Source organism: Phialemonium atrogriseum (assembly GCF_030411735.1).
Source record: "Phialemonium atrogriseum strain 8032-3 unplaced genomic scaffold QBC33scaffold_40, whole genome shotgun sequence".
Classification (NCBI taxonomy): domain Eukaryota; kingdom Fungi; phylum Ascomycota; class Sordariomycetes; order Cephalothecales; family Cephalothecaceae; genus Phialemonium; species Phialemonium atrogriseum.
In genome coordinates, this window is record NW_026848177.1 from 196192 (window position 1) to 223859 (window position 27668).

Here is a 27668-nt window from a genome sequence, read left to right on the forward strand (position 1 = left end):
AGGCCGAGTCGAGGAAAGAAAGACAGTTCGACCCATGACAAGAAAACAAGACGCCATCATGACTGTCAAAGCCATAGACGACAGAACTCCGCTTCTGGAGTCGCAGGCCGGCAAGCCAGGGTACGTTACCTTCCCAGAGCTAGAACTAGAAGGGATTTGGGTCCGGCCAAAGGGCTTCTGGTGGATCGAAACAGGTACGTAGGCAAGAACAAAACATTCACTCACCTCTTCCCACCCCCATCGTCCAACTCCGGGAAAGCCGGAAGGGATATGGGTGAGGCGATTTACAGACCAGGGCGAAGTTCAGCTAACCAACGTGGCCACACTCCTGCGCAGCGCTCTGGGCCAACGTCTTCCTCTCGGGCTTCGACAGCACCATCACGGCGTCGACGTACGCGCTCATCGCGTCCGAGTTCGGCGCCGCCAACAACGCCGCCTGGCTTACGACGGCCTACCTCGTCACCTGTACCGCCTTCCAGCCCCTGTACGGCCGCCTCTCCGACGCCCTCGGCCGGAGGTCGTGCTTCTTCGCCTGTACCGCCGTCTTCATGGCCGGGTGCCTGGGCTGCGCCCTCGCGCCCAGCATGCTCTCGCTCGTGCTCATGAGGGCGCTGACGGGGCTTGGGGGCGGCGGGTTGATTACCATGGGTGAGATTTTCCCTCATTTTCTTCTTCCATATTACCAGATTTTTCCATGTGGAATGCAGCATTGGTGTCGAAAGAAAAAGGAGGCGAAGGAGAATCCTTGGTGCTGACGCATCGGTGAATTTAGCGACGATCATCAACTCGGACATCATCCCATTCAGGAACCGAGGGATGTACCAGGCCATGCAGAACGTCCTTGTCGGATTTGGGGCCATATCGGGTGCGTCGCTCGGCGGCGTGATCGCCGAAGGCATTGGCTGGCGGTGGTGCTTCCTCCTCCAAGTACCCGTGTCCTCGCTCGCCCTGCTCGTCGGCTATGTCGCTCTGGAGAACCCCATCCACAGCTTGATCAGCCTCGCACCGGGCCAAGGGTTCTGGTCTGGTTTCCGATACTTGGACATCTCGGGTGCATCGGTTCTGGTCCTCGCGCTTGTGGTGCAGCTCGTGGGACTCAGCTTCGGGGGCAACGAGTTCGAGTGGAGTAGCCTGCCGGTTATTGGGAGCCTGGCTTTGAGCGTTGTCCTGATTGCCTTGTTCGTCGTGATTGAAGCGAGGACGAAAGCCATCCCCGTGATTCCGCTTCGCCTCTTGTGTGGCTGGCAGCCGGTTGCGGTCCAGTTGTCCAACTTGTTCTCGGGCATGGCCTCTTATGCGGTGCGTAAATTCTCCTCCTTCGCCCATGGGCCCTGGATGATTCGTGTTGTTGACTCGGCCTCCAGTATCTCTTCATGATCCCCCTGTATTTCCAAGCGGTTCGGGGCGAGTCGCCCGCCACGGTTGGAATGCGCCTTATTGTACCCTCGCTTGCCACGCCCATCGGCGGTGTTATTGCGGGTTCCATGATGCACCGAGGGTACCGCCTTTCTTATAATGTTCGGATGGGCACATCGATGATGCTCTTGGGCAATGTATTCGCTCTGATGATGGGGGACTGTGGCGGTCGGTGGAGGGATGTGTTGTTTCTGGTGCCAGCGAACCTGGGCCTTGGGCTTACGAACCCAAGCCTGCTGTTTAGCTTCATCTGTTTGTTCGAACACAAGGGTAAGGACCATGCCTCCACTTCTTCTTGCCACATCGTACTCACTGGATATAGAACAAGCTGTGGCGACATCAACCGTCTATCTGATTCGTTCCATGGGGACCATATACGGCGTCACGTTGACCTCGGCCGTCGTGCAGAACACGCTGCTATCCAGGTTACCCGCTGCCCTAGGCCCGATCGAAGGACTCGATGAGGTACGTGCCTTGGTCCTCTCCTTCTTGACTCGGACGAGCTAACGGTGATGCTTGCGTTCCAGATTGTCGAAAAGCTCCGACACTCAGTATTCGCCTTGTCAGACCTTCCACCCGAGCTCCAAGCCGCAGCGAGGGCGGTGTATGGCGATGCTCTTCGTGTTGCGTTCTTCGCGTCCAGTTCGTTTGCGCTGTTGGCCTTTGTCTTTTCGTGGGCAGTCAAGAGTGGCAGCTTGAGGCGGAAGAAGTGCGCATCTTGAAGGTGACCCCTGACAACGATGCCACCTGGCTGTCTCTGAGCATGGTTTGGTGAAGTGACCTGCCGTGGGGCAGTAACAAGGCTATGGGAGGGGCATTAGAGCAGATGCATTAGAGCAGGTTCTTTGGGGCAAGTTCCGTGTCGCCCATTGCAGGTGGTCTGTATTGGAATGTTGTGAAGGATAAAGGACAGCGAAAAAGGTATTCTGTCGTGTGGCTGGAGAGGGGTTGGTTTTCGCACATCGAAGAAAGGCAGCAGTCCGGTTGACTTCGTCAACGGCAAGAGCAAATAAGTAGCTGCGGGAAAGAAAACCTGGAACCGGGCAACGATTTCATTTCCAAGATAAAGAAGGATGGCAGTTTCCTAAATGAGGAGTGAGGCAGCAATGTGATGCTACTCGGTTGACTCAAGCGATCCCGTCAGCCACCCCCGAAATTGCGTGCGCGTCGGCCAAATGGCGATATCAACCACGGGGGTACCTGAGCCCTTCTGATTTGTACCCCCTTTTACCTAAAAGTCTCTGAAGGTTACCCAATCTCCATGAACATTGGGGGTAGGTAGAGAGCGCCTGGAAATGAAGCTGGGAATTACGGTGCAAGATAAGGAAATGGCAGGGCGAGGCACGAATTGGATATCACCACTCTAATGACCCGGGCAGAGTACCCAACTAATGGTACAAGTGAATACAAGCTAGGGACCATTGAGGTTGCCAGTGCCCAACCAACATGGAACCCAACGTCGACCAGGCAGAGAGGAGTCGCTGCTCTGCCATTTCGACAAAAAGATCATCCGGAACGCCAAATCTTGCCCACAAGGTGCCGAAGCTTTCGTCTGGCAGCTGGATCAATCTCAAGGCCGGCAGGTTCACACCATAGGTATTTTGGTACCATTAATTAGAACAAACCCTGCCTTTATTCGTAAATTTCTGTTCCTTAATTGTTTTATTTCTCCTGGAGGAGAGTCTTGTCCTCTTGTCCCCACAGCAGAAGCCCGACAGGGTGGTTGGGGGGTGATGATCAAGAGGGAAGCGACCGCAATGCGCAATCACGGAAACTGGCTATGGCAAATTCCAATTCTATTTTCAGTGACGGTTTGCTTCCAAACTAGCAGGGCCTCTTCCTCTCTTTTTTTATTTGCTTCTGGTCTTCGCCCACTGTCAACAGTGCGAGTTCTTGAAAACAGGATCTTTTATCAATCGCCAGGGAGCAAATCAATGCAGCATATTTTAGATGTCTCCCACAAACAGCACAACCACACCGATTCAAAATATGAACGATTTCCACAAAGGCACAGGCATCGAGATTAGGCTTGCTATATTTCCGTCGTGTGGGCGATTCCGACCTAGCACCCTTTCCTCGGTGGACTCCCTGTAATCTCCCACGATGGGCTTGCTAGCCTGTCCCAGTCCACTGCAAGGCTCCGAATATGCTCGAACCGCTCCAGGAGTGCGGTTCAACCCACAAATCACATGACGGGCGTCCTTGAATGTGTCGCTCTCGCGCATCATCTGCTGCATTAAAAGAAGGCCTCCTGGTGAAAGCAGATGGGTTGATCCGAGATTTCGACATATTTTTTCGAGTCTCAAGTAAGTGTTTACAGTTTTATTTCTCCCTGGATTCTTTTGCACTGGACATCTTGTACGCCCAGTGACCGGGGAATGGTCTCAAGACGAAACGATTAACGCCTATCCTAAGTCAATGAACACTAACAACGTGGCTAACACCGGGTCTGAAACTGTACGTTCTGGGTTAATCAAGTCATAAACCTGACTGACGATCCTTGTTGTTTTACTTCAAATAGCATCAGTGAATATTCTCATACAGGGGCAAGCTGTGTTGAAGGGCCACATCGATCGGCGGAGCTATCGGTGATAATGGTTGCCTAGAAGGGACCATGCAGTTTCAGCCTTCCTGGATCGCGACGACGTAACAGCGAGATTTTCCCAGCTGCCAAATCTGGCAGTCGTATTCGTCTTGTTCGCCAAGTTCTCTCATCTTGCATGGCGATCCCCTCTGGCTAGATCCATCTGATAAGCTGCTGAAGTGGGGCACCGGGGTTTTTAGCTCCATCTGATAACTTTATTTTGCTAGTCAGCCAATCAAATTGCCTACCACCTTGCCCATGAACCAAGACTCCTCATGCCGCCCCATCCGTGGAGCTGCCTGCGACTCCGGAAGAGGCACGTCATGTCTTCTTTGCCATTGTTGTGAATCTCTCGCCATCATTCGCGTACATCCAATCCTTTTTCCCTCCGCATCGGCGGCGGCCGTCACGGCGAGCTGATACAAATGACTGATACAAATTGTTGTGCCCCCTGTCGTGCAACCCACCGGCTAGCATCGACCGCTGTCGGAGGGCGGCCCCCTCTACCCTTTTTGTGAGAGGTTGGAATACGCGCAGGGTCGTGTACACTTGAGAGGGTTCTAAGGAGGGGCTTTCCTTCCGTCAAGTACAAAAAGGACTCCAGTTGGGGCAATTGCATGCATGGTGAGAATGTGGCCCCTGTCCTGCTTGCCATGCTTCAAGCACCACAGTCCGTGATCTACGCACCACCGGCCCCTTCGCCAGGCTTCCGGCCCAGCGCCCTCAACCTGCCACCCCAGAACCACAGCAGCACGGGCGCCGGCCCCACCAGCGCGACCCAGACGAACCCCAGCAGGCTATTCCCCCACCCGTAGCCCAGGCGGCCGTACAGCGCGGGCGCGAAGACGGGGAACGCGAAGCCGAGCAGGTTGGACAGGACGCGCGACGCGGCGTTGGCCGAGGCGCCGTGCCCGGTGAACTCGTCCAGCTGGTACGCCAGCAGGGCCTGGCCGACGACGAAGCTGCCGCACGCGAACACGGCCGCGCCCGCGTCGACGGAGGCCCACGCCGCCAGTTGCTCCGCCGACCAGCCGTACCAGAACAGCCCCGCCGCCAGCATGGCCACGCCGGGTGCCATCCAGGGGACGCGGAACTCGGGCCGCCCGCCGGTGCCGCCGGCGCGGTCGCGGAGGCGCAGGTAGATGAGGTCCATGATGTGGCCGCCGACCTGGGCCCAGACCGTCGTGCCGACGATGTAATTCAGGCTGCTGGTCGTGGTGGATTGGCCGTACAGGTCGATCCAGAGGGTGGCGAAGGTTGAGAGCATGAAGCAGTAGATGCCGAAGTTGAGGGCCATGATCAAGGCGATCACCTGGATCACTGGTCTCCGGGCCAGGAGGAGGTAAGGTCGGCGGAAGTTGACGGACAGCCGCGAGAGGAGATCTCGCCAGAACAGCCGGTTCCAGGGCGTGTCGGCGGGGCCGTGTTGGGCCCGGGCTTTGCGGCGGAGGAGGACGGGGGTGTACGACTCCCGTATGAACACAACACCAAGCAGAGTGATTGCGGTGTTGAAGATGCACATGATCCAGAAGATCCATTGCCACTACAACGACTGCGTGACGAGGCCGCCCACAAGGGGCCGAGGGCTGGTCCAAGATATGGGAGAAAGGAGGCGATGGCGAGGGACTTGCCGCGGTCTTCTTCTCGGTACATGTCGGCCATCACGGGGCCGGTAAACTAAACAAGACGCGTCTCGTCAGTGACGAAGGTAAGCAGTGGCTTTTGAGCCCCCCAGGGAGTGAATTGGAGGCGCACACACCGTTATGCCTGCGCTTGCTCCCGCTCCTGTCATGAGCCTGCCAACAATCATCAAGCCCTTGGAGTTGCCGACGGGACAGCGGGCATTCCACAGGATGTACCAAGGATTTCCAAACACCCAGACGCCCTTGCGCCCATTCATCTCGGCAACGGCTGCGATGAGGAACGGGGCAAAGGCCAGGCCGAGAAAGTAAGTGGAGAAGATGATCTGGGCAGTCGACGCATCGACGTTCAAATCTCGCTCGATATCGCCCAGGGCAGCAGCAATCATGCTGGCGGACATGAGAGTCACAAGCTGCCAAAAGGAGAATATGACCCCGATGCCGATCTTGCGGAACGATGACCAGTTATAGGGATCGTTGGGATTGTTTGGGCCATTCCAGGTGCTCTGCATGGGCACACGGTCAGTCATTGGATTCGGTCTGGGGATTTCTCGCTCACGCCATAGTCTTTCTTGAGCTTGTCAAGGCGGTCACGGGCTTGTGTGTCGCCATCAACGTTTGCAGCTGCTTCCTCAATGTCTGTGTTATCCGGCAGCACTTGCGTGGCGTTATCTGTTGGTGGAAGGCCGCCTTTCTCGACCACGGAGGCCATGTTGTGGGGGTTTGGCTGCGGAAAGTAAGCAAGCAGGAAAGGAAATGATATGGGGAGGGTTGAAATGGCAAGACGGTGAAGCCATGGTCGGACGTATCCAAGCAAGGGGAAATCAGACGAGTTAAAAATACGTCTATGATGGACCAAGTGGACGGAACAAGCTCGTTTTCCGAACCAAGGATTGTGTGTTGTTGCCCCTGTCAAAGGTTGACCGCTTATCGCATTAGCAGATTTTCAGTGCACGGGGTGGGCCGGATTTGCCAGTTGGTTGCTCCATAAGCCGAAGGAGGTTCCGGCGCAAGCCCGATGCCGGGCCGTGTGGCCTTGTAATAAACTGAATGCTGGGAGATATGACCGACTTGCTCACGGCTTCTCTAATGCGTGGTGATAGGTGAAACTAAGTCTCCAATGGCGGAAGTCTTAAGTCCGACCCGCAAACCCTCCCGCCCTAGGGGTAAGTGAGGGATATTATCATCGATTTTGTCGTGAGAATACCATTTCAGTACTCTATTACATCTCTTGGATATGCTTAAATCTTACCTTGCTCCTGAGATCTGGGTCGTTTCTCGGGCGTCAGCTCTATCTTCTCGATCGTGGGACTGGGCGGCCAGCGAAGGGGGCAGGTATCGGATGGCAAGTAAGGTAGATGGCGGTTGCGGCACGGTCCTAGATATCCCGCTCAAGTAGTCAGTAATGTCAAGAATCCGCCTTGAAGTCTGCTGAAGGAGGGGGTTGGCCAATACCTGTTACCTTGCTTCTTCCATCCAAAATCATTTCGCTTTATGTAAATTTCAACCCGTGGTATGCATCCGATTTGGAGTTGGCCGCCGCCAGATGTTTCAAGTCAAGTCTTGGTCTGATATGCCTGAGCAAGGGTACAAGACGGCTGGCTGGAAGGTGCTGCCGTACAGTCACAGATTCTGATAGCTCATAGCGTAAATGCGGTGAATAATGATGCGGTGGGCCAGGTCCATTGAAAGGAGCATTAGATCAGGGCAAAACAAAGACGGTCCAAGAAACCTTGCGACACGTAAACAGGGGCAGGGGATGGGGACCAGTCCGCCATTCTGGCCGTTAGGTGCGCTCCGTCTGATTTTATATTCACTACAAACGTAAACCATGGAACCTAGTGTTTGTTGTGGAAAACATATTTCCTCAGATTACGCTCATCATGCTCACAAAGAATCGCCTAGGGGACGCAAAACAATAAAAACAACAAGACCATTGTTTTCCCCGACCCATCAACCTTCCACCCTCCTTCTCCCCAAAAATTGATTCAAAAGGCCCGGGAAAGGGCACGAGGGATGCCTACGCAGAGTTTCTCCCTTTTAATTTCTTTTTTCTCCCTCGTACTACTTCTCGCCTTCGGTATTATCTTTCTTTTGTCCGCCCCATTGCAGCCTGCCCCCAAGATGAGCAATCAAGTCGCCCACCGCGAGGGTGACACCCTCGAAGAGGAGCCACCCCCGCCGAACCCCTACAAAGCCGGCGAGGAGGAAGTCATGTGGCACAAAGTCAAAGCCTACCTCCAGGACCCCCGCGGCCCGAAGCCCATCGTTGCCTGCGCCGTGTGCCTCGAGGAGCTGCGGATCAAGGGCCTCGGCAGCTCCAATGACGAGGACACCACCGCCACCACCAGTGGCGGAAGCACCACCGGGATCTCCGAGTTCGCCGTCGTGCTGCCCTGCGGCCACATGATTGGCCTGGGCTGCCTGAAGGAGTGCAACCGAATTCGGTGGGAGAACGAGCTGCCCTGCCGCTGCCCGACGTGCAACTTCGAGCTCCGGTACCGCGGCTGCTACGACACCATCCAGGGGATCCTGGCCCCCGCGGAGGAGCACCACGTGCTCGGCCGCGTCCCGCCCACGGTCCCCGAGGGCGGTCAGGTCCCCATGCGCTGCAACAGGTGCCGGGCCGCGGGGGTCAAGAGGTCGGCGAGGCGCATCGGCGACTACATCTGGAACCCGTATATGGAACTTGACGGGGATGTCCCCACCAGGAGCACGGAGTTTCTGGCATTCGTGAAGGAGCGGCTGAAGGAGCAGATGGAGGAGGAGCGGAGCCCCAACTGGGCTGACCGGCGTCACCACCTCTGGCACAAGCTATGACTTCGAGTCAATTTCGAGTCGCGCTGGGCATATGATAGGCGGGGTCTGTAAAGCTGGGGGAAGACGACGGTGGATAGAATGTATAGACTCATCAGTACCCTTCCATCGAGGTCTCGATATCCAAGACAAATGCTCTTCCCTTCCGGTCGCGGTGCTTGACGATAGATTCCGTATCAAAGAGGAATGAAAGAGAATAAAACCAATGCTGAAGCTGAGTGGTCCACAAGACTTGTGCAACGATATTCTCAAGGGATGGGGAAAACAATAAAGAATGCAGGATTGGGTGGACTTCGGCGCAGATATCTTCAAAGCAGGTAGCCAACATGGTCTGGGGTGTAGGGCAGGTCGGCGTGGTGCAGGGTTTTCAAGTTTCATGCCGAGTTGGGGACAAGTTACGAGTGCAAGTAATCTGTCGGCAGCTGGGTTAGGAAAGACTTGATTGGACAGAGTTGCTACCGTGTGTTCGTCTATATAGCTTTACTTCACCATGACCAAGTTCACTTTACTCACCTACCAAGATCACTTCACTCACCCACCAAGCTCACTTCACTCCCCTACCAAGTACGGAGTATAAAGGGAGGGCAACAGCCACCAAACGACATTTGTCTACTCCAACTACACATCTTCTTTCAACCTTACAATCGACTCCATCGCGTGCCATCACCAAGATATTAGACATGTCTAGATCCAACACAATGCCATCCAACGACACGAGAGAGGCTGTTCAAGTCGCAGTCCAAATGGTACCTAGGCAAATCTGCACCTTCCTACAAATAGAGGCTAACTAGGTATGGTTAGGTGGTTGTGCGCTCAGCTGTCCGTACTCTGGCAAACGAGGGCGTCAGCCGGGAAACGGTCGAGGATATGTTGGCCACCGGTATGCATAATTATGCCTCTGTGATGGTACGTGGACATTGGCTAATACTCTCGTGCTGCAGCGGTACACGAATATTACGCCAATGTCAACCCAACCCCAACCATGAAAAGGGTCAAGAACGACGACAGAGTCTACACCAGCTCGTCTAAGCCGGACACGTCGGGCGACTACGTCACGTCGGAGGAGGAGACCGTGAAGCCAAAGAAGTGTCCCAGGGGCCAACACGGTACCCCGAAGACTACAGGGCGCTGCCAAAAGGCCGAGGTGAAGGAGAAGCAGACCGCAAAAACAACGAAGAGACCTACGCCGCCGTTTCTATCCAGGGATCGAACGCAAACTTTCGGAACGTGTGGCTGCCCCCCCGGTGTTACTAAAACCAAGGCAGGGTACAGCGGAATGGCGCCACAGCATTCGTACTCGTACCCGACACAGTATCCGTTTCCGTACATGCGGTACGACTAGGCGGGCTCTTTGCCGGGGCGGTATTGTTTCACTCAGGCGCCTCGAGGCATGCTGTCTCTTCTAGTTAGAGAACGAAAAGCATGGTGGTAATACTACCGTCTATAATAGATAGCTGATGCAGTAAATCTAACTATTGCTCTGCCAAATACCAAGTTCAAGCGCTCATCGGTCATTACTTCCCCTCCTCCAGTCCACATATGAGTATTGTCAAGCCGCAGCAACTCTTCTGCAGTTCGTGCAAATACACTGAGAACCCGGTAGTATCGTGCTTTGAGAATGCCTGTCCGCAGGTGCTGTGGCCCGCGCTTCCTGCCGTGGCACCATCGAGATCATCGAAAACCGCTCTTTTAACGAGCGAACCCGGTTAGAGGCAAGGACCTGTGGCCGGGGCTGATCCGCTGCTGGACGAACCAGGTTGCAGCTTGCTTTTCCTTCGTTTCGTATCTTCCCGTTAGGCGGCGCTTGTATGGCTGCTGTCTGGGGTTGGAGTCGGGGCAGAGGCGATAGCGGTGGTATAGGTGACAGCGCTGCTAGAGGTGATAGCGGTGGTAGAGGTGACAGCGCTGCTAGAGGTGATAGCGGTGGTAGAGGTGGGACGCTGCTGCTGCCGAGCCGATCCCTCCTCGGCTCGGTTCCGGAGGAGCTATGCTTCTTGGGGCTCGTATTACTTCTTCTGCCCAAAGGTTTTCTTTTCCTCTCCCTCGCCTGGGCGGCTTGGGCCTCGGCAATTCTCGCCTCCCTCTGTTGCCATTCATCGTTGAGCTGGTTCTGTCTTGCCTCAGCTAGCGACTTGTTAGGTCAAGTAAGAGTGGTGCACATCCGGAGAGGATACAATACAAGAAACTTACCAGGGCCTTCGTCCGTTGCCCATCTAATGACATGACCCTGGGCCACAAACTTGGGCCTTTGAACAACATTTAAAGCATTATTCTCCATGCACCACTCATCCCCCATAATAATATCACATTCGTGGTCCTGGCATTCCCAGACATGGAAGGGTGTGGGTTCGTGACCCCTCGGTCGTCCGTCGGGGTCCTCGAGCCAGGGGAGGATGACAGTTCCCAGGAGAGGGAACGGACCCGCACCCGTCGAAACCGGTTTCCCTCTTAAGGCGGGGTCAATTATACCAGTCAGACCCAAGGCCCGTACAAGGCGAAAGCTTATTAGGTTGCCCACAGAGCATCCCGAGTCCTTTAGGCCGTTGGGGACGATGAGAAATCTACCGTCGTAGGCCTGGAATACCAGTTCGATTTTTTTCCATTCCTGCGGGGGTTTATTACATTAGCATCATCCAACCATGCATGATCTTTGGAATCCTCACATTGATCTTCTCCCTCGTAGGATTCTTCCGTGGGGCCCACTCTTGTATGGTATGGGTCTGCATGCTGACAAGAGCTTCAGAGTTAATGTATGGAGAGGCACGTAGTCTTGAGTCCGTGACTGGCAAGTAATACACAGCTTCGCGGGGCCCTCCGAGTGCGGTGGGTACGGCTGCTAATCCTCGGAAGTGGAACCGTTCACCATCTTCGTCGATCCAAGTTTGTTGCAGCGGGCCGTAATCAGCAACAGCGGGGCCGGGGTAGGGCACAACCGTGGCCGTGCCCAAGTTGGAATCGTCGGTAAACCCATACCCATTGTGGTCATTGTCAATCGGGGGACGACGGCGGAGGCTTGGCGTGCTAATCTCTCGACGGGGGCCGTGTCGATGAGGGAGGGATAATGTGCTGCTTGAGCTACGTTTGCTCTTCGTCTTATCTTTGGGTGCTTTCGAGGGCTTCTGCACTATCACCGGTGTGGGGCCGGGAACATTCGGTGGCTCGCCGTAAACTCTGACCGAAGCGTTTCCCCTGAATCACTGTCAGCATCTCGCCACCATGATAGACTTCATAATTGGGAATCTGGCAAACCGTACTCGATTCTAATTGAAGTACCCCCAGTTCGAATGGGCTTTGCCGGAATACCGGATACCGAGTAGCTTTGATAGCTTTGACGGGAGTTCTCGGGTTGAGAGACTGGGAAGCACTCAGGACATGGGCAATGAGGTCGTCGTCGATCCCCCGATTGTAAGGCGGCGCCATCCGTGGCAGGTTCGTCTGTATCACCCATCGTCCTCGGAACCGAGGACGTTCAAAACGCCAACTTTCTAAGATTTGAGAAGACAAAGGAGAGCAGAAACAGCGACAGCACACAAACTTCCTTACGATGTGAAAAGCGGGGAAACAAAAGAAATATTGTAGAATTGGGAGGGCTGAAAGAATGACTGACTAGGTAGGGAAGCAAAGCATGGGTAGGCGGAGCGATGAAGGTGGTGCGGGAATAATTACCATTGGCGGCGTGGCGCCTCATTCGAGGCGCAGTGCGAACTGCGCAGTAGCTCAGTATCTGTAGCTACCTACCCACCAAGGAAGGCTCTCTCACTTCCACCCATGATTCAGTCCTCGTCACATCTGGTCTCGGGAGGACATGGCAACAGAACTCAACAACTTGGATTTGGAGGCCCAGAGTGCGGGGCGCGGAATAGCAGGATACGATTTGATGGGAAAGTTGATGGGAGAATACCCTGAAACGGCAATATTTCGAAGCTTCTGCTCTTTCTCCGCCGAAAACCTCCTCTATCTCCAGGCAGAACTTGTCACTCTAGAAAACGAGTTGCGCGATGCTCAAAGAGAAGACCAAACCTCACCCCACATTGAGAGGCGACGGTACGCAGTGAACTGGGCTAGACTCAGCGGCTCGCTTGACGCAGAGGCTTCACACCAGGACGATGGAACTCAGTGGGCGACTGTGTTGGAAATGAGAAGCAAAATGAGAGAATATCGTGAGTTCCTAAGGCAACGAGAACTGGAGGGAGAAGCCGAATTCTTCCAAGTTGACTAATCTGCAGTCATGGTCCAGATGAGGCATTGCTACTACACCGGGACATAGTCAAGCTTGCTAGACCGAGACGGTCGGGACTTCAATTCTTACAAGAGTGGATGAGAAGGACAACCATGGGCAATGTCCGACTTGTTGGCGCTGATAAAGACATCTGGTCTAAACAAGACTGCAGAGATCTCGTATGTGTTGATGAGTCCGACACTTGGGCAACCCAATCACTGGTGTTGCTGTATCATGACTACATCGGGAAGCGCATTCATGTAAGATAATTGTCCCTTCGCATTCATTCCTTCTATGCCCCCACGACGGAACATTGATGGGGTGCAACCCCCTTAATTCCAGAAACCGGACAAATCCAAGCTACACCTTCGCAACTCGATTGACTACGACAACAAAGTAGTTGAACGAATCGGCAAGGCCCTTACGACCGTCATCGGAGGCTTGCTTCCAGTGGTTTCCATTATCGCCCTTTACGTCATCCATGACATGGCGACGAGGCTTGGATTGCTTGCCCTGTTTACCGCCATCTTCTCGTTGTGCCTCACCGTCGCCACTAAGGCGAAGGTGACAGAGATTTTCGCGGCAACGGCAGCGTAAGGAGCCAACCCCCCAGGCGGGTGCCTTCTTTGTTTTGACATATACTGATGATATCAATATAGATTCGCCGCTGTTCTGGTCGTATTTGTCGGAACAAGTGGGCCAAGATGATGTCAGCTAAACTATTGACCTACCTATCTTGCCTGCTTTTATCTGTCTGTACTGAATATAATTAAAGATGAAATAGGAATGAGATCGAGAGATTACCACAATGTGCTCAGTAGACGGTATTATCGTCACCAGCAATAGCTTCAACGGTAGCAAAAGGCTCTAAACAAGGGAATAAAAATGGAACGAAGAAAGGAGAGGACTGGTGCAGGAAAGGGGTAAAGAGGAGCGAGTGCGGTCTATCCGAGTAACAGCAGCAAGGTCGAGTCATGCACAGATCGTGTTGTTCCAGCCTATGACTATAGGTAGTTACTGTCCATTGGTTCTTATACCACAAGAAGATCCAAGTACCAAAATACCTCCCGACTAGCAAGTGATAGGTGCAGGTCCTGGGATGGTGTAGGGCTTCCCACCACCGGTTCGGGTTGTCTATAGTGTCGTGAATGTTGATAAGAATGCTGGAATCATTGGCCTTGTAAGCTCCGGGGAAGCTAACGAAGTTTGAACCAACGTTAGTCCCGCAACCGGTGATACGGATCCTATTTTCTTGAGGTTAGATTTGGGGGCCTCTTGCGATGTGACTGCCAACTTTTGGTAGAGGTCTGAGAGGGCGATTGGGGACGGGGCTACACATATTGGAGGAATGGCCAAGCGGGCAGACGACTTGCCCAATTTGCGACCCAAGTACCAGGGTGTACGACAAGTACCAACCAGACTGCCAGGCAACGGACTCTTGGGGCAGATTTGGAAATCGGTTAGCCTGTTGAGGGCGAGGCGAACTGCAGTACAGCCAATGCCAGCGAGTAGAATAAAAGCCTAGAAAGGACGCCACATGCACTTCATACATGCAACACTCACCGCCAGAATGACAATGACAGTGTCATGTCCCCTTTGTCATTCCCAAAATCAAGGGCCCCCCTTTGTCATTCTCAAAATCATTGCCCCCCCCTTGTCATTCTCAAAATCATTGCCCCTCCCTTGTCATTCCCAAAATCGTGGCCCCCCCCTTGTCATTCCCAAAATCGTCGACCTTCCATTGGTCCCCCCAAAATTCGTCGATCTTCCCTCGCTATCCCCCCTGTAAAACCCGCGTCCTGCCAGAAAAGACCTCCCCAAAAGTCCCAAAAATATCCCCTAAAACGCCCCAAAGCGCTAAATCCCACACCAGCCCTCTATTCGTTCCTCCTACCCCCTGATACCCTGCATATGATTGGCAGGTGCCTTGGAGGTGAATGCATTTCTAAAAGAGGAAATTCCGTCTGCGCTGGAGCATACAGGATGGAATATCCTGTAAGGGCATGGTTTACAACAGAGAAACTCAGGAGAGATGATAGCATGCGCTTGTCTTGAGTTTGGAAAAAAAAAATATATATATATACCCTAGTTAGAATCCTGTTAAGCTTGTCGCCAACTCTATCCGCTGTTCCAGATCCATCAATATCTTCACCCTACAAAGCACGCTGTGACGCCTACCGAGAATACAAAAGAGACACCAGCAGCAGCAGAAGAAGAAGAAGAAACCCTCTTTTTGCCCCAAACTTCTTGCTATAAGACAACTCAACTCCCACACTCAACTCCCACACTCTCCATATCCCCAAAGTCAAGAGACAGCACACTTACACCTACCTCTACTACAGGTAAGATTGAGATTACTATGACTAGCATCGCGTCACAATTGACTCAGCTAAGATAAGGAGCCACAAAATGGACAAGAACAACCAAGATACCAAAGATCGTGGTGTCTTCATGCACAACATTCATGTGCGGCAAGATCCTGTGGGGACGCCGAACATCCCAAATGAGTTGGCCAACAATAGCCCCGCAGTGCAGAGGTTCCTTGCCGAGACTGCAAGGCAGGAACCATTCCATGGGATGGGGTTGGGGATTCAAGACCGCAGGGTGGTTATACTCGATGCTGCGACTTTCTACACACTGCCTGCGCTCGCATCTCTGACGGTCTAGGTAGCCCCGAGGCGGAGCTAAATCGTGTATATGGACTGTGCCTTGCATATACGTCTCCTGTACTTCGGGTTGTGAAACGGGCACTTGGCCAACACATCGAGAATACCTAGCATCCATTTCACATTAGGTAGCCAATGAAAGCGCACAGCTGCATAGAGACTTCCATGATAGAGAGTGCAGGGCCTTACCTAGATGCGCACCTAGGTAGCTTACGTGCAGGTGGGTAGTCAAGTAGCTCAACATGGGATTCAAGTACCACCATAAGGCAACGTCTGTGCCGTGCCTCATGACTCCCAGCCCCAGTTGCCTTAGTTTGAGGCACAAATGTTACGTACATAAGTAATCCGTAGAACCATGGGACTAAAGTTGAGTGTGTGGGAAAGCGTCACGGTATTTTGGCTACAATAGCTGCTATGGCCGATTTCAGACTCACTCTTGTACAGAATAGGTAGCAAAGGGACGTCTACTATAAACTGTGTCTGCGGGGGAAATGGCAAGTCCTATTTTTGCCTTGGAGGCTTCCACCATCCAACACTTCATATTATCTAGAACGTTTTCGGGGCTCAGAGCAGGCGATTTGTCGAGGGCCGTGATGGTAACGTAGGTATGTGTCTGTGATCTCGCGAGTTATGAGTGCGAGGATGGAAACCCGGAAATGGTGGGTTGTAAAGGTGCTGACCTCGACCTCCATCGTTCTTCGAGAAGGTTGCATGTCAACAGGGTTAGGCTCATGGCGATATGGAAATGGAAGCGATAGGCGTCGGAACAACAAATATTCCTTGATTGCGCCAGGTACCTAGGTACCTACCTAAGGCGGGGCGGGGCCGATGGCGCCCAATCGGTACATGGGTACTGTACCTAGGTACCTGCCCAGGAATCGAGCTTGAGAAATGGAAAAACAGTAGGTGTCAACATTAGCATTGTTAAACCAGGATTCGGTAAAGCTCTACCCAACAATGCGTGTGCAAACCCAATCAGAAGAAGTCTAAACAGTAATGGCAATGGCGCCGCCCAAATGACCTTCAACCGGGCCCTCCTCCGCCTTTCCCCTCCCTCCCCCCAATTTACGCGCTTGACGCAAACGGCCCCAACCAAATTTTGGCCATCTCTCCCCCTAACCTTAACCTTGCTTCCCAGGATTATTTTTGGATGTCTACTCCTCGAATTCCCGCCCCGTCACAAAGGCCGGCCCGCTCTTCTCCAGCTTCTCCTTGAGGTACTCGTACACGGTGAAGGTCACGGCCTGCCCGGGCGCCACGCGCATCACGCGCGGGGTGATGCCCTTGTAGAAGGCGTGGAAGCCCTCTTGTCTGTAGCGCAACAGGCCTGTCAGCAATCTCGGGTTCTGTCTTTCCCGCTGGGAAGAAGGTGGGAGGGGGAGGAAGGGGAGGAAACATGCAAGGGAGCACTGACTTGAACATCTCCGACGCGATCTTAGTGATCCTCTGCATCGCGGTGCTGCCCACCTCGGCCGGCGTCTTCTGCAGCCTGGTCTTGATGGTGTCGATGGGCGCGTTGCTGAGCGGGCCCATGGCTCCGCTGACGAGGCCGATGAGCGTGGTCTGCCAGTTGGGCAGGTTGCCGCCGTCGTACTCGGGCTGCCAGCGCCTCAGCGCCTCCTTGAAGTACGTGTAGGCCGTGAAGTTGACCGCCTGGTTGGTGCCCTGCCGCAGCGCCGTCAGGCTCACGCCCCGGTAGAGCGCCCCGAACCCTTCCTCGCGGACGACCGTGTAGAGCGCGTGCGCCGCGTTGCGGTACTTGGGCACGTCGAGCGGGTCCGCCATGCTGTGGTGCTGCGCCTGCAGGCGGATCTTGATCACCTCCATGGGCGTCACGACCGCCACCGCCTCCGTCACGCCCGCCGCCAGCCCGGCCAGGAAGGTGGCCTTCCCCGTCACGGCCCCCGTCTCCTTGTTGGCCAGTAATTGCTTGTACGACTCGAACGACGTGAACCGGATCGCCATCTTGGGCACGATCCCCGTAAGGACCGCCCCGAGCCCCTTGTACAGCCCCAGCGGCGTCTCGCGCTTGACGATCTCGGCACCCGTCCGCAGGAATCCCCGCTTCGGCATCCCTGGTTTCCGCCCGCGGCGGGAGAGCTGCATGCGGACTTTGATCGTGTCTGCCCGTTGGGGAATTAGCGGTTAGCTTTGTTAGGACGACGCCCGTCGGGTAGGGGCGGATGCGCCCAGTTGGCTGGAGGATCATAAGATGGGGCTACTCACCGAGCGGGTGGCACACCAATGCCTCCATCATACCTGCTCCTCCTCCGGCTGTGGTTGGTAATATTGGTCAGCTATGCGAGTCCAATGGCATCTCAATGGCCCGGTAACGGAGCTGAGGAGCGGGATGCTAACCGATCAGGTTGGTGGCCGCCGTCGGAGGCGGCTTGCCATCTTTGCCCCCAACTTTTGTCGCCATTGCTGCAATGCTTTAGGTGGATTTCTTGCTTCGACTCTCGGCGGACTCGCGTCCCGGGTTTCTCGGCGATATAGGACTCGACTCGATAATACCAATTGGTTTCCGGGGACCAGCTATGCTATGCACGTGGGCACCGCAGACGAGGGTATGGGACCGGGACAAACGACAAAGAGGGACCTAAAACCTAGACAAGAGGCAAGAGGCAAGAGGCAAGAAAGGGTATCACAAAGAAGGAAACCGAAGATGCTATTCCCGAACCTGGAAGGAAGAAACAAGGGACCAAGTTCAAGAGGGAGGAAAGAGCAGGGAGCGAGAAAATAAAAGCAAGCGAAGACCCCGCGGCAGTTAATCAGGGGCCCAGGTGAGTCAGTGGGGGTTTTGTCTTGTGGGACTTTCCTGGCCCGCGGCTCTCCCAAGTGTTGGCGTGTGGTGCTAGGTAGGTACGGCAAGAGAATGTGGAGATGCGCCGGAGTCGGCAAGACTTAGCTTCGGGGATGTGTGTACATATATAACTACCTAGTAGGGGAGGCAGTAGGATGGAAGGTAACATGATGGGTCTTGCCCCAGATCCCTTTTCCTTCGGTTCTCACTGTCGGCGCACCGGAGGTTTTAGCTAGTCTTTGACGTCTTCGTTTTTTGCCCCTAGCATATGACCAACGGGCTTCCGTTCTCCCAGGGGAATGCCAAAAGACAAAGACATCCCCAATTGGCACATGGGATTTTGGGCCTGGTAATCGATACCCCCATCTTGAAAATGCGGCGCATGATAGGCCCATTCCCCAGGTTTCAGAGCCCTCGTGACGACGAGCGCATGGGAGGCGGTTTTGCTCCTGCTGTCCGGCTTGTGATTGTCTGTGACGTCGACCTCAGTCCAGCTCCAGCTGTTAGCCGACCTCGAGCCGAGCTTGTGATTTTGCGGGGAAAGTTGGAGTTCAAAATCCTGGGCAATAGCGAGACGCAGAAGGGGCCCCACCCATTCCAAGATCCACACACTCGGATGCTTCCGGGGTTTCGGGGTCGAGACTCGAGTCTGGCCAAAATGCCGAGGTAAAACGCCGCAAAACAGATGCCGCAAGCAGCGTTATGTAATCTCGGGACGTCCCGGGAAATCCTTCGTCCAGTCCCGGTACTTGATCGCTTCCATCCACGCCGGGTTAGATGCGCACAGAGACGGAAGTGACGGACAGAATACCTAATTAAAGCTCGCTCGGCACAGATGTATCATCTCATGGTGTATTTTCAAGTGACGTCGGCTCCGCCAGCACTAGTGGTATATATATATGCGTAAGAGAACCCAAATAACTCCCGTCCTCTCACATAGCCGCCGAATCCATAACCCATGTCCTTTTCGCAAATGCGCCCCTGGTGTCAGGTCCTTTTCCACCGTCTAGTTCCGGTGCCGATCGTTCGTCGAGAGCATTAAAACCGCCGCTCCTCCGTTAAGGACGATGGAATCTGCCATGCCCAACCCAAAACAATAGAGATACAAATAAACGCTGTCATACCATATTCCACCCAGCAGAAAGAACCCATCTAGTTCGGTGTTCCGACCTCGATAGCAGGCCCGGCGCCCTGCGGGTTATGGAACGAGTATACCCTGATCTCGCCGTCGTCGCCTCCGCTGGCCATCCGACTGTCGCTCAAGCCGACGCTAGTCACGGGCCCTCTATGCCCGGTCACCGTCCTCTCGCACTTCCCGCTCCTCGGATCCCAGACCTTGACCATCCCGTCGTTTCCGGCGGTGACCACGCGGAGGGAATCTCCGGCCAGGCCCCAGATGCCTTCCACGTGGCCGAAGAAGGTCTTGAGGCATTTCCCGGTCGCCGTGTCCCACAACCTGATGGTCGAGTCGAGACCCCCGGTCAACATGTACCTGGGCGGTAACGGACGATCCGGATCGGACGAGAACCCGGGGTAGAGGGCACGGAGACCTTCGTCTTGGGAGGCCGAGGGTGGCAACTCCGGCCGGTTGTTGCAGTGGCTCGCCGAGGGCACGGGGGTTAAGCTCCGCCCGCTTCCTACTGACGATTCATCGGTGTTGTCTCGGGGCCCGTTCAATTCTCGGTCCATATCGTCCGGTTCGAAATCTTCCGGCAGTGGCAGCACCTGTTGGGCATGGCCGACGTGCCCAACAAATGTCCTCATCTCGGTCCTCGAATCCAGATCCCACATCTTTATTAATGTGTCGTCCGAGGCCGATGTTAATGTCCGGCTCTTGGTGTCGATGACAACCTGGTTTATAAAGTCGGTATGGCCCCGCAGACAGTAGCTGACCTTGGTCTGGAAATTGAAGATCTTGATGTTCTTGTCGGCGGAACCGCTGGCCAGAAGCTCGCCGTCGAAGTTCACGCTGACGACGGCATCGGAGTGTCCGCGCAGTGTCGCAAGACACTCTCCAGTCGACCAGTTCCAGACCTTGATGACCCCGTCGAGCGAGCCCGTGATGAGCTTCTGGTCGTCAAATTGCAGGGACCGGATCCCTCGCTGATGTCCTCGCAACACGCGTAGCTCCTCGCCCGTCTCCAGGGACCAGACACGGGCGGTGGAGTCGTAGCTGCCCGAGATCAATATACCTTCGTCGATTTGAAGGCAAGTTACGCCGTTGGTGTGGCCCTTCAGGATGGTGAGGCAGGCCCGGCCGTACTTCCAGTTCGACCCGACTTGGAATCTATCCTTGTAGACAAGCTTCCACGGCCGAACCCTCTTTTCCTTCTCCGGTTGCATTCCGCTGCGAGCAACGCTGGCCTCGCTGCCGACGCGGACGACGCACTGCCGTTTGCCACCAGAGAAATCATCTAGGCTGGCTGCGTCCCGTTTGGGTGGGCTTGGTGACCTTGGTGTGTTGGGGGCATGCAAAACCGGGGGCAGCGGCGGTAATTCCTGGACGGCATTCTCCTTGACGCCCCTTGCTAGCTGCTGTTGCCTGGACCAGGACCGTAACCGTTTGCGTTCCAACAATGGAAGTTTCCATCCGCACCTGTAATGATATCCGTTAGACCTCGTACGATTCCTAGATTCAACGACGGGGCAAAAGGACGTGACATACCGAGTACATTTCCTGTCAATGTGCTGCTCACACATGTGAACCCATATTGAATCGTCATTCGAGAGCTCTGCCCAACCCCTAGAGACCTGAGCGGCCCGACACAGCGACACGGTGTCCAAGTAGCACAGGATCTTCTGAGATATCTCGACAGGTAGCGCGGTGATGAAGTCGATCTTTAATTGTTCGTGGACTTCCCGGGCAACGGTCGACAGCTGAGGGAAGCAGCATGTCTGGAGCACACCTTGCAGCATCAAAACTCGGTGTTTCGACGGCGCTGCACTGAACAAACTCCAGACGTGGGTGATTGCTTGTTGGTCTGCTGGTGGGAGCTCTGAGAGTTCCTATAGCACAAGGAAATCCCGTCAGTCCACATGCTGCAAATATCAAATGGATAGGAGACGTGGGACGAAGACTCACACTCTGGATCTTGACCATCTTGTTCTCGTCGGCTGCCCTCCGACATTTCAAGTCCGGTCTGTGTCGATAGCAATATCTGCTGTTCGGATCCTTTTCTCTCGATGTCTCCTCGTTGTCCGACTTCCAGATGGGTGCGTAAAGGTTCGGTATGTGTTCGCGAAGGAACGGGGTGACGGTTTTCGAGATGAGGGAGGATGACATGTTTGTTAGACGTGAGGGATCTTCTTCTCCGGCTCTCCTCCTGTCCCAGTCTTTGGCTGTGTTCAGATCAATAGTTGAGCCATCTTTGGCGGTCCTGGAAGAATCTGAATAGGTTTTGTGTGGTCGAGTCACAACGGAAATCGTGTCGGCGTCATTTGCTCCCAACGATATGTCGTCTTGCCTCGAGCCGGGTCGGCGGTTGCTCATCGAGGTGGAAAAACCGGAGCGTTCCATGGTAAGGGGGGATGAGGGAGGCGGAGGGGCCTCTCGCGTGGTCAGGAAGATAAATGATGCCAGCAGGACCCAGGAGCCATTGGGGACTGTAGGTATGGGCTGGCAGGGTACTCGGGGAACTCGGAAGTGTCAGGGAGACGGCTGAGAGACGATGTGCTCGACTGGCCGGGCACAAATGAATGACGTGCTAAGCGTGGGTGATTGGGAGAACAGGGCTCAACAATATTCGAAACGATATGACTTTGGGAGCGGTCAACAGGCGACGAGGAGCAGGGCTGGCCAAAAGGAATGATGTTTGAGTACAGGCAGGGACGAGGGTCGGCTGGCGCAATGCGCAGGTGGCAAGTCGCAATTCCGCAACCCGCGAATGACAACACCGAAGGCGTAAAGTGGTTACTCCGCGGCCAACTCTGGCTCGATATCTTCGAGATAAGACTCTGTCGTCCGGAGTTTCTTTTTCTTTTTCGCCTCCGGCCCGTGTGATACTTTTGACGGACTGTGGAGCGCGGCGTGGGAGACTGCGAGGGTGGATATAGGACCGACAATCCTTCGAACTTTCCTGGGCTTCGTCTGGCCGATTTGCCTTCGTCTAGTGGGATGTCGTGCAAGCAGTGAGTAGAATGGCGAAAGCATGGACCCAAACCAATGACGGCGATTGCTATTTTATTCCAAAAATTGCGTTATCGCTCGGGATGTGGCCCGTGCTTTGCCGTATCCGAGACCCGCGACTCCCGTTTCGGGCCCGTCATTGGTCAATCTTGACTGAGAGTGCGGGGCAATTACCCACAACGCCACAAAGGTACCGGACCCAGGCCTTGGATCTAATGACCACCAAGGCCTCGCCAAAGTGGTCACTTGACAAACTGGGAAATTCCGATCGAGCGAATTGGTTTGTCCTGAATCCAAGGACGATTCAGTAGTGTACAGTTCCTGACTTGGGGGCGGACTCTCTCTACTGGGTTTGGAGGGGCAGATGACTCAGCTTTCCTAAACTGGACTCAACGTCGCCTCCACTCAGCGTCGACAGCCTCAACACTTCACTGCACGCGGGACAGACAAGAGACTTAGAACTTGATTACTACATTTGTGGGCACCAATCATCTCCACTCTTTCCATGAAGGTAGGTATTTGCAAAGTCTAAACTGTGCTTTCGCGCAGTTGCTCCAAACACACCTCGTTGCCCAGATTCCCCTTTATTTTTTGCTTGAGGTGGCAGTGTGGTTGAGGACCGAATGCTAGAAGGGCAATGAACGTGGTGAGTGAGACTCTAGGTAGTTATAGTGTGCCCAGGCTAGCGTGTTCTCCTATATTGTACAGTACATGGAAGGCGTTTGGAGATAGACACTTAGGGGTACATTCTCAGACCCAACTGAAGACTCTGAAAATTATGCCCGATCTATGCAATATATAACCAGAGGCTTGTTGCATTGCCGTTGGGTACAAGCTAAAGGTTGAGGGATCTGGCGCATGCACATGGTCCAATTTTTGTCCAACCCCTTTTACGTTCGTGATAACCCCTACTGTAGCCCCTGACCGATCCCAGTTCTCTTTTCCAAGGACAAGTCTTCGTCAGGGCACTGACAACAAATAATCTCCAGAAAATTAGTGACCTAAAGTGAATGTAAATGAGCGACTACCTTAGGTCTATATGAGTATTTTTTTCCCTTTTGAAAGTCCAAGAAAGCAGCAGGAAACCAAGCCACAGCGGAGCTTGCTGAGTTGTCAAACCAACCCCTGGCAAAACCAGAAACAAGAAGATAAGGAAGCATTTACGTACTAGAGATAGATTGAAAGCCAGTGTGAAGGACGAAGTGAATGGGGAGGCACGCAGTGAACGAAAGACTCATAGTTGGACTAGGTAGGCGAATGGGGAGGGGGGGATATGTCAGTCATGGTGGGCAGCAAAACTTACCAGAAGGGAGAGGAGAGAGAAGAAAAGAAAAGAAACGGAAGACAAAATCAAGGCGAGGAGGGGGGGGGGGGTAGGGGGGGTAAGGAGAGAAGAGAAGATAAGAGGCAGAGAAAAGGACGAAGAGGGTGAGAAGGAAGAGATGAGTAACGATGATTCAGTGAAGGAAGGGCTTGAGGACTATCAATCCAACACACTACTCAGGAAATCCCTTGGTGAAATAGACATACTTCCGGCCCTTGTATTCGTATCCACCTTCGACTTTCGTCCAGTCTTTCTTGGACGTATCTACTTCGTATCCATTGGCGTTGACAAAGTAAAGCTTCTTCTTGCCTGTTTTGTGCCTCTTCCCCGTGACATGCTTGCGAGTGTCACGCTTGTCATGCTTGCGAGAAGATCCGACTACCGTTTGGTCGCTCTGCTGGTCGCTCTGGTTGTCGCCCTTGTTGTTGGAACCTCCGTATCCTTGGCCATGGCCTTCGTCAAAGGTGCTACCAGCTTGGCTAAAGTTGGCCCCGCCATCGCCGCCACCAGGGCTTTGAATGCCGCCGTAATAGCTACCGGGCGGTACTGCTGCCTGCTGTGTGCCGCTGGCTTCATCGGTGTCTTCGCCGGCAACTGCTTCATGGGCAGCTCTTTCTCTCCAAGGTCTGTCAGGATCGGGCTCTTGAAACGCATCTTCCTTGGAAAGCTTTGCTTTAGCCGCGCCTGATGTATTGTGAACATATCCCTTGTCTGCAGCACGCCAACTGTCCAAGCCGGGATACGAATAGTCGATAAATGCGTCGCCATTCGTAGCCATCATAGCCAAGCACCAGAGAGAAAGTTTGATGGTGAGGTTTCCATATCCATGTGCAGCCCAGGGAATAGTGGCATATTCAGGTTCAGAGTAGTCCCACTCCATACCGTTGTTGTCCCTGTATGACGAAACAACGCTTGACTCCATAGTGGCATCGGAAGTTTGTCTCGAATGACCAGCACCAGTAATCTCTCTTTGAGGACGCCCCTGAGCCAGGCCGGGGTCGATAGGCTGGCGAGTGATTCTCAACACAACAAGATCTCTGTCTGTGAGGATGAACCCGTATCTGGATCGATGTAGGGCCATATAGGTCTCAGCTTGGGCCACGACCTTTTGCCATTGAGCAAAGTTGCTCTCGTCCTCCTCGACCATTGTAGGCCACCACTTTGCGTCAAGCTTGGTGTCTCCTGGGAGCATGTTGGCGTGTCGTCCGTATTCGTCGAGGCGCATTGGAGAAATCACAGACCAGTCAGGCCTGTCCTTAGCCCCACATCGACTTCCCCGACCAAGATGGCACTGTCCTGCCTGGCCATCCAACGCGTAGTTGACGACTGGGGCAACGAATCTTCGCAAGAGGTCTTCTAGAGTTTCCTCATTGTTGATCGTCAAGTCTTCCACCAGCGGCCGTTGCTCTGGTGAACCTTGGTATTCCGAGGCAAGCTCCCTCCGGAAGATTCGTGTCAGGGTGGCGTAGTTGAAGTCGAGCCATGGAGACCAATTTTCGGGCAGAATGCTTGTGATGACAGTGGTATTGCCGCCCGGAACGACGGCATCAGAGTTGATTACCACATTCCGTCTTGTCAGGGCCTCGAGGAGGGTCGGCATTGTTTGGACGCCACTGCCCCCTAAGTATGTTGTTAGCTCGGGGCACGGATATTGTGATTTCGGTACTTACCGTGAAGGCTTCACCTAAATTTGTATGTTGAACGCCAAGGGGGTCTGGAGAAAGATATTCACTTAGGAAGGACTCGGGCGATATGGACAGATTGCAATGCGAGCAGAAGAGTTTGAGTACCCGTGGCCTGGATGGAGCAACGAATTCGTGGTTGGGGAAAATACCAGTTTATATCCCTTTTCCTTCGCACCACCCCGCGACTGGACTTCCACCATGGTCCTCTCTTGTCCTGCTGTTCTAGCACACATCGCTGTGGTCTAGTTTCAGTTGGTCGTCGGAAGTGTTGGTCTACCTCAGGGGGTTCTAAGATGGGACTTTGGAGAAATGGGGCGCATTCGGACTTCGGAAACTCTGCATGTTTCCCCCCTGCCCTCGAACTTCAGTTAAGCAGGCTGTGCAGTGAAGACAATTATTTTTCCGAGCCGCCCTAATATTCTGCCTTGTTTGCCAGCTTGCGAGTCGGATAACTCCTGGCCTGCATTTTGGAATTGGATTACTATCTTAATATCGTTTCTAACCCATATCGGCGAGATCTGTACTGTACGCATTGGAACAAGGTGTCCGGGATCCGGCCACCCCGCTTGTGATCAGGCTCTCTTGAACTTGAGAACTTGTTCCCACTTCCATGTTCGGCCACGGCGCTACCGCGTGGGGAGCCGATGTGGGAGCGATTGTGTCCCGTCACTGATCCTGACGACAGAACATAGCGAGGTGTTGTTCCTATCAAGAAGTTGAGGTAGGCAATATAAGATCTTGTGGCTTATACAGAAGAGTGGAAACATGGAACCTACAACCTACCTACCAAAGGTACCTACAGAGGTACCTCTATCTAGGTAGTATGTACCTCTTTGGATACCTACCTACCTAAGTGGTCGTCCAGGGATTGGTAAGTACCAAGGTACCCTACCTAGATAGGCAGATACCTCTAGGTACCTAAGTAGGTAGGTATGTACCTATGTATCCATGCAGTACACGGACCTACGGAATAGTGGGACCAAGGTAGTCACGTGCTCTCACTGTTGGGAGCTATCAGAATAAATTTGGGCAAGTACCTAGTGTAGGTATCCCAGGTCTCCCTCTCTTCATATTCGTGCTCAAGACGTCCACTTCCTTTCTCTAATTATGGAGGGTCTTGTATCAAGACTTCGCCTCGCACAACAGATTAAAACCATCGACAGAGCGCAGTCAGAGGCGTCAAAGGTGCCATTTCTTGACAACAAATGGATGGACGGCCCTCCTAGTTGTTCTGAGGCAGACTTCAAGACGCCGCGTCTCCGGCAATGCGCCTTTGATATAGCCACCATTAACTGGAAATCCTCTGCCTGCATTGACGGTGGACTTGACGGATACCTTTGGAAGGTCTGGTTTGGAGAGGACGGCCCCTACGTCCTAAAGGTGGTAAGCACGCTTTAATGGCCTTTTCGCTGCTGCTGGCCTTTCTGCTCACATTCTTGTTCAGTTCTGGGACGCCGAGCCGCCCGATTTCAGGCACTATTATGCTGTCCAACGAGAATGCCAGAATTCTGCGCTTCTCCAGATGATAGAGGCGGCAGTGCATCAGGCTGCCATAGAATCTACTCCGATCCTGGTGAATGGCAACCCAAAGACTAAGGATGATGCTATGGCCAATGTCTGCGCCTTCTCCCACGAAGGCCGCCAAAGGCAGTCATCTGCCGGAAGCTCTGGGGTCACAGCAATATCGTCAATTCCACGCATGAGGAAGTGCTATGGCTGGCTAAGGTTTAGCGGCCAGATCTTCCTTAAGATGCCTGCAAGACTGAGGGCACCGACTCTCCATATTGACAAGGTTAAGCGCACCATGTCAGCCGACCGAGAATATATTGCTATTGTCTACGAATATGTCGAGGAAGTGGAAAACGACCCAGCTGTTGTGGAGGAAGTGGCTGCCTTTTTTTGGCTTGCTGGTTTTAGTCACACAATCTCCCCTGCTGCAAGAAATTGGAAGAGCGGAGTCTTGGTGGATCTCTCAGACATTGTTCATCCTGGCGGTTATGGATGGCATCCAAAACTCTATGGACCGAGAAAGGCAAACAGGCTACTGATACCATAACTAACCTCCTGGGCATATGGAACGGCTGGGGGTTCATCCTAGGCACAGGACTGAGCAGCCTCGGGGCCCTGGGGTTCAGCATGGAGAAACAGACATGGGTAACTTCCACAGCCAGCTTGTTTCATAGCGTGTTCTCAAAAACATCTCTCAGTTCCGAAGCGCAGCATTTCGTCCCACTAACAAGGAGAGGTGCCGAATATAGCGGCTGCCGTTTGTGACTCTGGACAACCTGCATATTTGGCCCTTGTCATAGAACATTGGCGGAGGGGTGCTGGGGATATTGGTCAAAACACGGGAGTGCAGATTATTGGCTTTGCTCTTCAGCTCAAGGG

At 53.9% G+C, this 27668-nt stretch overlaps 9 protein-coding genes across 9 annotated transcripts; 4 read left to right on the forward strand and 5 right to left on the reverse strand.

Moving 5' to 3' along the window:
- Positions 1-58: 58 nt before the first annotated feature.
- Positions 59-2193, forward strand: QBC33DRAFT_623629 (major facilitator superfamily domain-containing protein; the record flags this gene model as incomplete). The annotated part of the gene is made up of 6 exons (XM_060432905.1): positions 59-194; positions 337-648; positions 773-1299; positions 1365-1686; positions 1739-1881; positions 1944-2193. 6 exons carry the CDS (start codon positions 59-61, stop codon positions 2136-2138), a joined length of 1635 nt encoding a protein of 544 aa, XP_060278779.1. The 3' UTR covers positions 2139-2193.
- Positions 2194-4679: 2486 nt separating this feature from the next.
- On the reverse strand, positions 4680-6352 carry QBC33DRAFT_623630 (MFS general substrate transporter; the record flags this gene model as incomplete). Its single annotated transcript, XM_060432906.1, has 3 exons — positions 4680-5543; positions 5760-6146; positions 6200-6352. 3 exons carry the CDS (start codon positions 6350-6352, stop codon positions 4680-4682), a joined length of 1404 nt encoding a protein of 467 aa, XP_060278780.1.
- Positions 6353-7764: 1412 nt separating this feature from the next.
- Positions 7765-8460, forward strand: QBC33DRAFT_519490 (uncharacterized protein; the record flags this gene model as incomplete). Its single annotated transcript, XM_060426292.1, has 1 exon — positions 7765-8460. One exon carries the CDS (start codon positions 7765-7767, stop codon positions 8458-8460), a length of 696 nt encoding a protein of 231 aa, XP_060278781.1.
- A 1431-nt stretch (positions 8461-9891) lies between these two features.
- Positions 9892-12036, reverse strand: QBC33DRAFT_551830 (uncharacterized protein). The gene is made up of 4 exons (XM_060429237.1): positions 11712-12036; positions 11121-11646; positions 10648-11062; positions 9892-10581 (listed from the first exon to the last, which is right to left on the reverse strand). The coding sequence occupies exons 1-4, from the start codon at positions 11903-11905 to the stop codon at positions 10007-10009; spliced, it is 1710 nt and encodes a 569-aa protein (XP_060278782.1). The 5' UTR covers positions 11906-12036; the 3' UTR covers positions 9892-10006.
- Positions 12037-12236: 200 nt separating this feature from the next.
- QBC33DRAFT_551831 (uncharacterized protein) lies at positions 12237-13729 on the forward strand. Its single transcript, XM_060429238.1, has 5 exons — positions 12237-12617; positions 12695-12936; positions 13019-13269; positions 13336-13385; positions 13452-13729. The coding sequence occupies exons 1-4, from the start codon at positions 12263-12265 to the stop codon at positions 13382-13384; spliced, it is 897 nt and encodes a 298-aa protein (XP_060278783.1). The 5' UTR covers positions 12237-12262; the 3' UTR covers position 13385; positions 13452-13729.
- Positions 13730-16378: 2649 nt separating this feature from the next.
- QBC33DRAFT_282278 (mitochondrial carrier domain-containing protein) lies at positions 16379-18088 on the reverse strand. Its single transcript, XM_060423257.1, has 4 exons — positions 17701-18088; positions 17569-17616; positions 16757-17465; positions 16379-16653 (listed from the first exon to the last, which is right to left on the reverse strand). The coding sequence occupies exons 1-4, from the start codon at positions 17762-17764 to the stop codon at positions 16497-16499; spliced, it is 978 nt and encodes a 325-aa protein (XP_060278784.1). The 5' UTR covers positions 17765-18088; the 3' UTR covers positions 16379-16496.
- An 863-nt stretch (positions 18089-18951) lies between these two features.
- Positions 18952-21972, reverse strand: QBC33DRAFT_282283 (quinon protein alcohol dehydrogenase-like superfamily). Its single transcript, XM_060423258.1, has 3 exons — positions 21228-21972; positions 20811-21151; positions 18952-20741 (listed from the first exon to the last, which is right to left on the reverse strand). Exons 1-3 carry the CDS (start codon positions 21660-21662, stop codon positions 19298-19300), a joined length of 2220 nt encoding a protein of 739 aa, XP_060278785.1. The 5' UTR covers positions 21663-21972; the 3' UTR covers positions 18952-19297.
- Positions 21973-23767: 1795 nt separating this feature from the next.
- On the reverse strand, positions 23768-25195 carry QBC33DRAFT_501041 (uncharacterized protein; the record flags this gene model as incomplete). The annotated part of the gene is made up of 2 exons (XM_060425693.1): positions 23768-24148; positions 24191-25195. The coding sequence occupies 2 exons, from the start codon at positions 25193-25195 to the stop codon at positions 23768-23770; spliced, it is 1386 nt and encodes a 461-aa protein (XP_060278786.1).
- Positions 25196-26340: 1145 nt separating this feature from the next.
- QBC33DRAFT_481372 (uncharacterized protein) lies at positions 26341-27524 on the forward strand. Its single transcript, XM_060425351.1, has 2 exons — positions 26341-26663; positions 26725-27524. Exons 1-2 carry the CDS (start codon positions 26388-26390, stop codon positions 27334-27336), a joined length of 888 nt encoding a protein of 295 aa, XP_060278787.1. The 5' UTR covers positions 26341-26387; the 3' UTR covers positions 27337-27524.
- Positions 27525-27668: the final 144 nt, after the last annotated feature.

Excerpts from the sequence above, each read along its gene's own strand:
- QBC33DRAFT_551830 (XM_060429237.1), bottom strand. The coding sequence starts at position 11,905 with ATGGGTGATACAGACGAACCTGCCACGGATGGCGCCGCCTTACAATCG. Across the intron at positions 11,647-11,711 it reads GGTACTTCAATTAGAATCGA|GGGAAACGCTTCGGTCAGAG; the intron begins GTACGGTTTGCC and ends ACAGTGATTCAG. Across the intron at positions 10,582-10,647 it reads GGCAACGGACGAAGGCCCTG|CTGAGGCAAGACAGAACCAG; the intron begins GTAAGTTTCTTG and ends ACAAGTCGCTAG.
- QBC33DRAFT_551831 (XM_060429238.1), top strand. The coding sequence starts at position 12,263 with ATGGCAACAGAACTCAACAACTTGGATTTGGAGGCCCAGAGTGCGGGG. Across the intron at positions 12,618-12,694 it reads AAGCAAAATGAGAGAATATC|ATGAGGCATTGCTACTACAC; the intron begins GTGAGTTCCTAA and ends GTCATGGTCCAG. Across the intron at positions 13,270-13,335 it reads ATTTTCGCGGCAACGGCAGC|ATTCGCCGCTGTTCTGGTCG; the intron begins GTAAGGAGCCAA and ends ATATCAATATAG.
- QBC33DRAFT_282278 (XM_060423257.1), bottom strand. The coding sequence starts at position 17,764 with ATGGCGACAAAAGTTGGGGGCAAAGATGGCAAGCCGCCTCCGACGGCG. Across the intron at positions 17,617-17,700 it reads GGCGGCCACCAACCTGATCG|CCGGAGGAGGAGCAGGTATG; the intron begins GTTAGCATCCCG and ends TACCAACCACAG. Across the intron at positions 16,654-16,756 it reads ATCGCGTCGGAGATGTTCAA|ACAAGAGGGCTTCCACGCCT; the intron begins GTCAGTGCTCCC and ends GTTGCGCTACAG.
- QBC33DRAFT_282283 (XM_060423258.1), bottom strand. The coding sequence starts at position 21,662 with ATGGAACGCTCCGGTTTTTCCACCTCGATGAGCAACCGCCGACCCGGC. Across the intron at positions 21,152-21,227 it reads AGATGGTCAAGATCCAGAGT|GAACTCTCAGAGCTCCCACC; the intron begins GTGAGTCTTCGT and ends CTTGTGCTATAG. Across the intron at positions 20,742-20,810 it reads ATTGACAGGAAATGTACTCG|GTGCGGATGGAAACTTCCAT; the intron begins GTATGTCACGTC and ends ATATCATTACAG.
- QBC33DRAFT_481372 (XM_060425351.1), top strand. The coding sequence starts at position 26,388 with ATGGAGGGTCTTGTATCAAGACTTCGCCTCGCACAACAGATTAAAACC. Across the intron at positions 26,664-26,724 it reads GCCCCTACGTCCTAAAGGTG|TTCTGGGACGCCGAGCCGCC; the intron begins GTAAGCACGCTT and ends ATTCTTGTTCAG.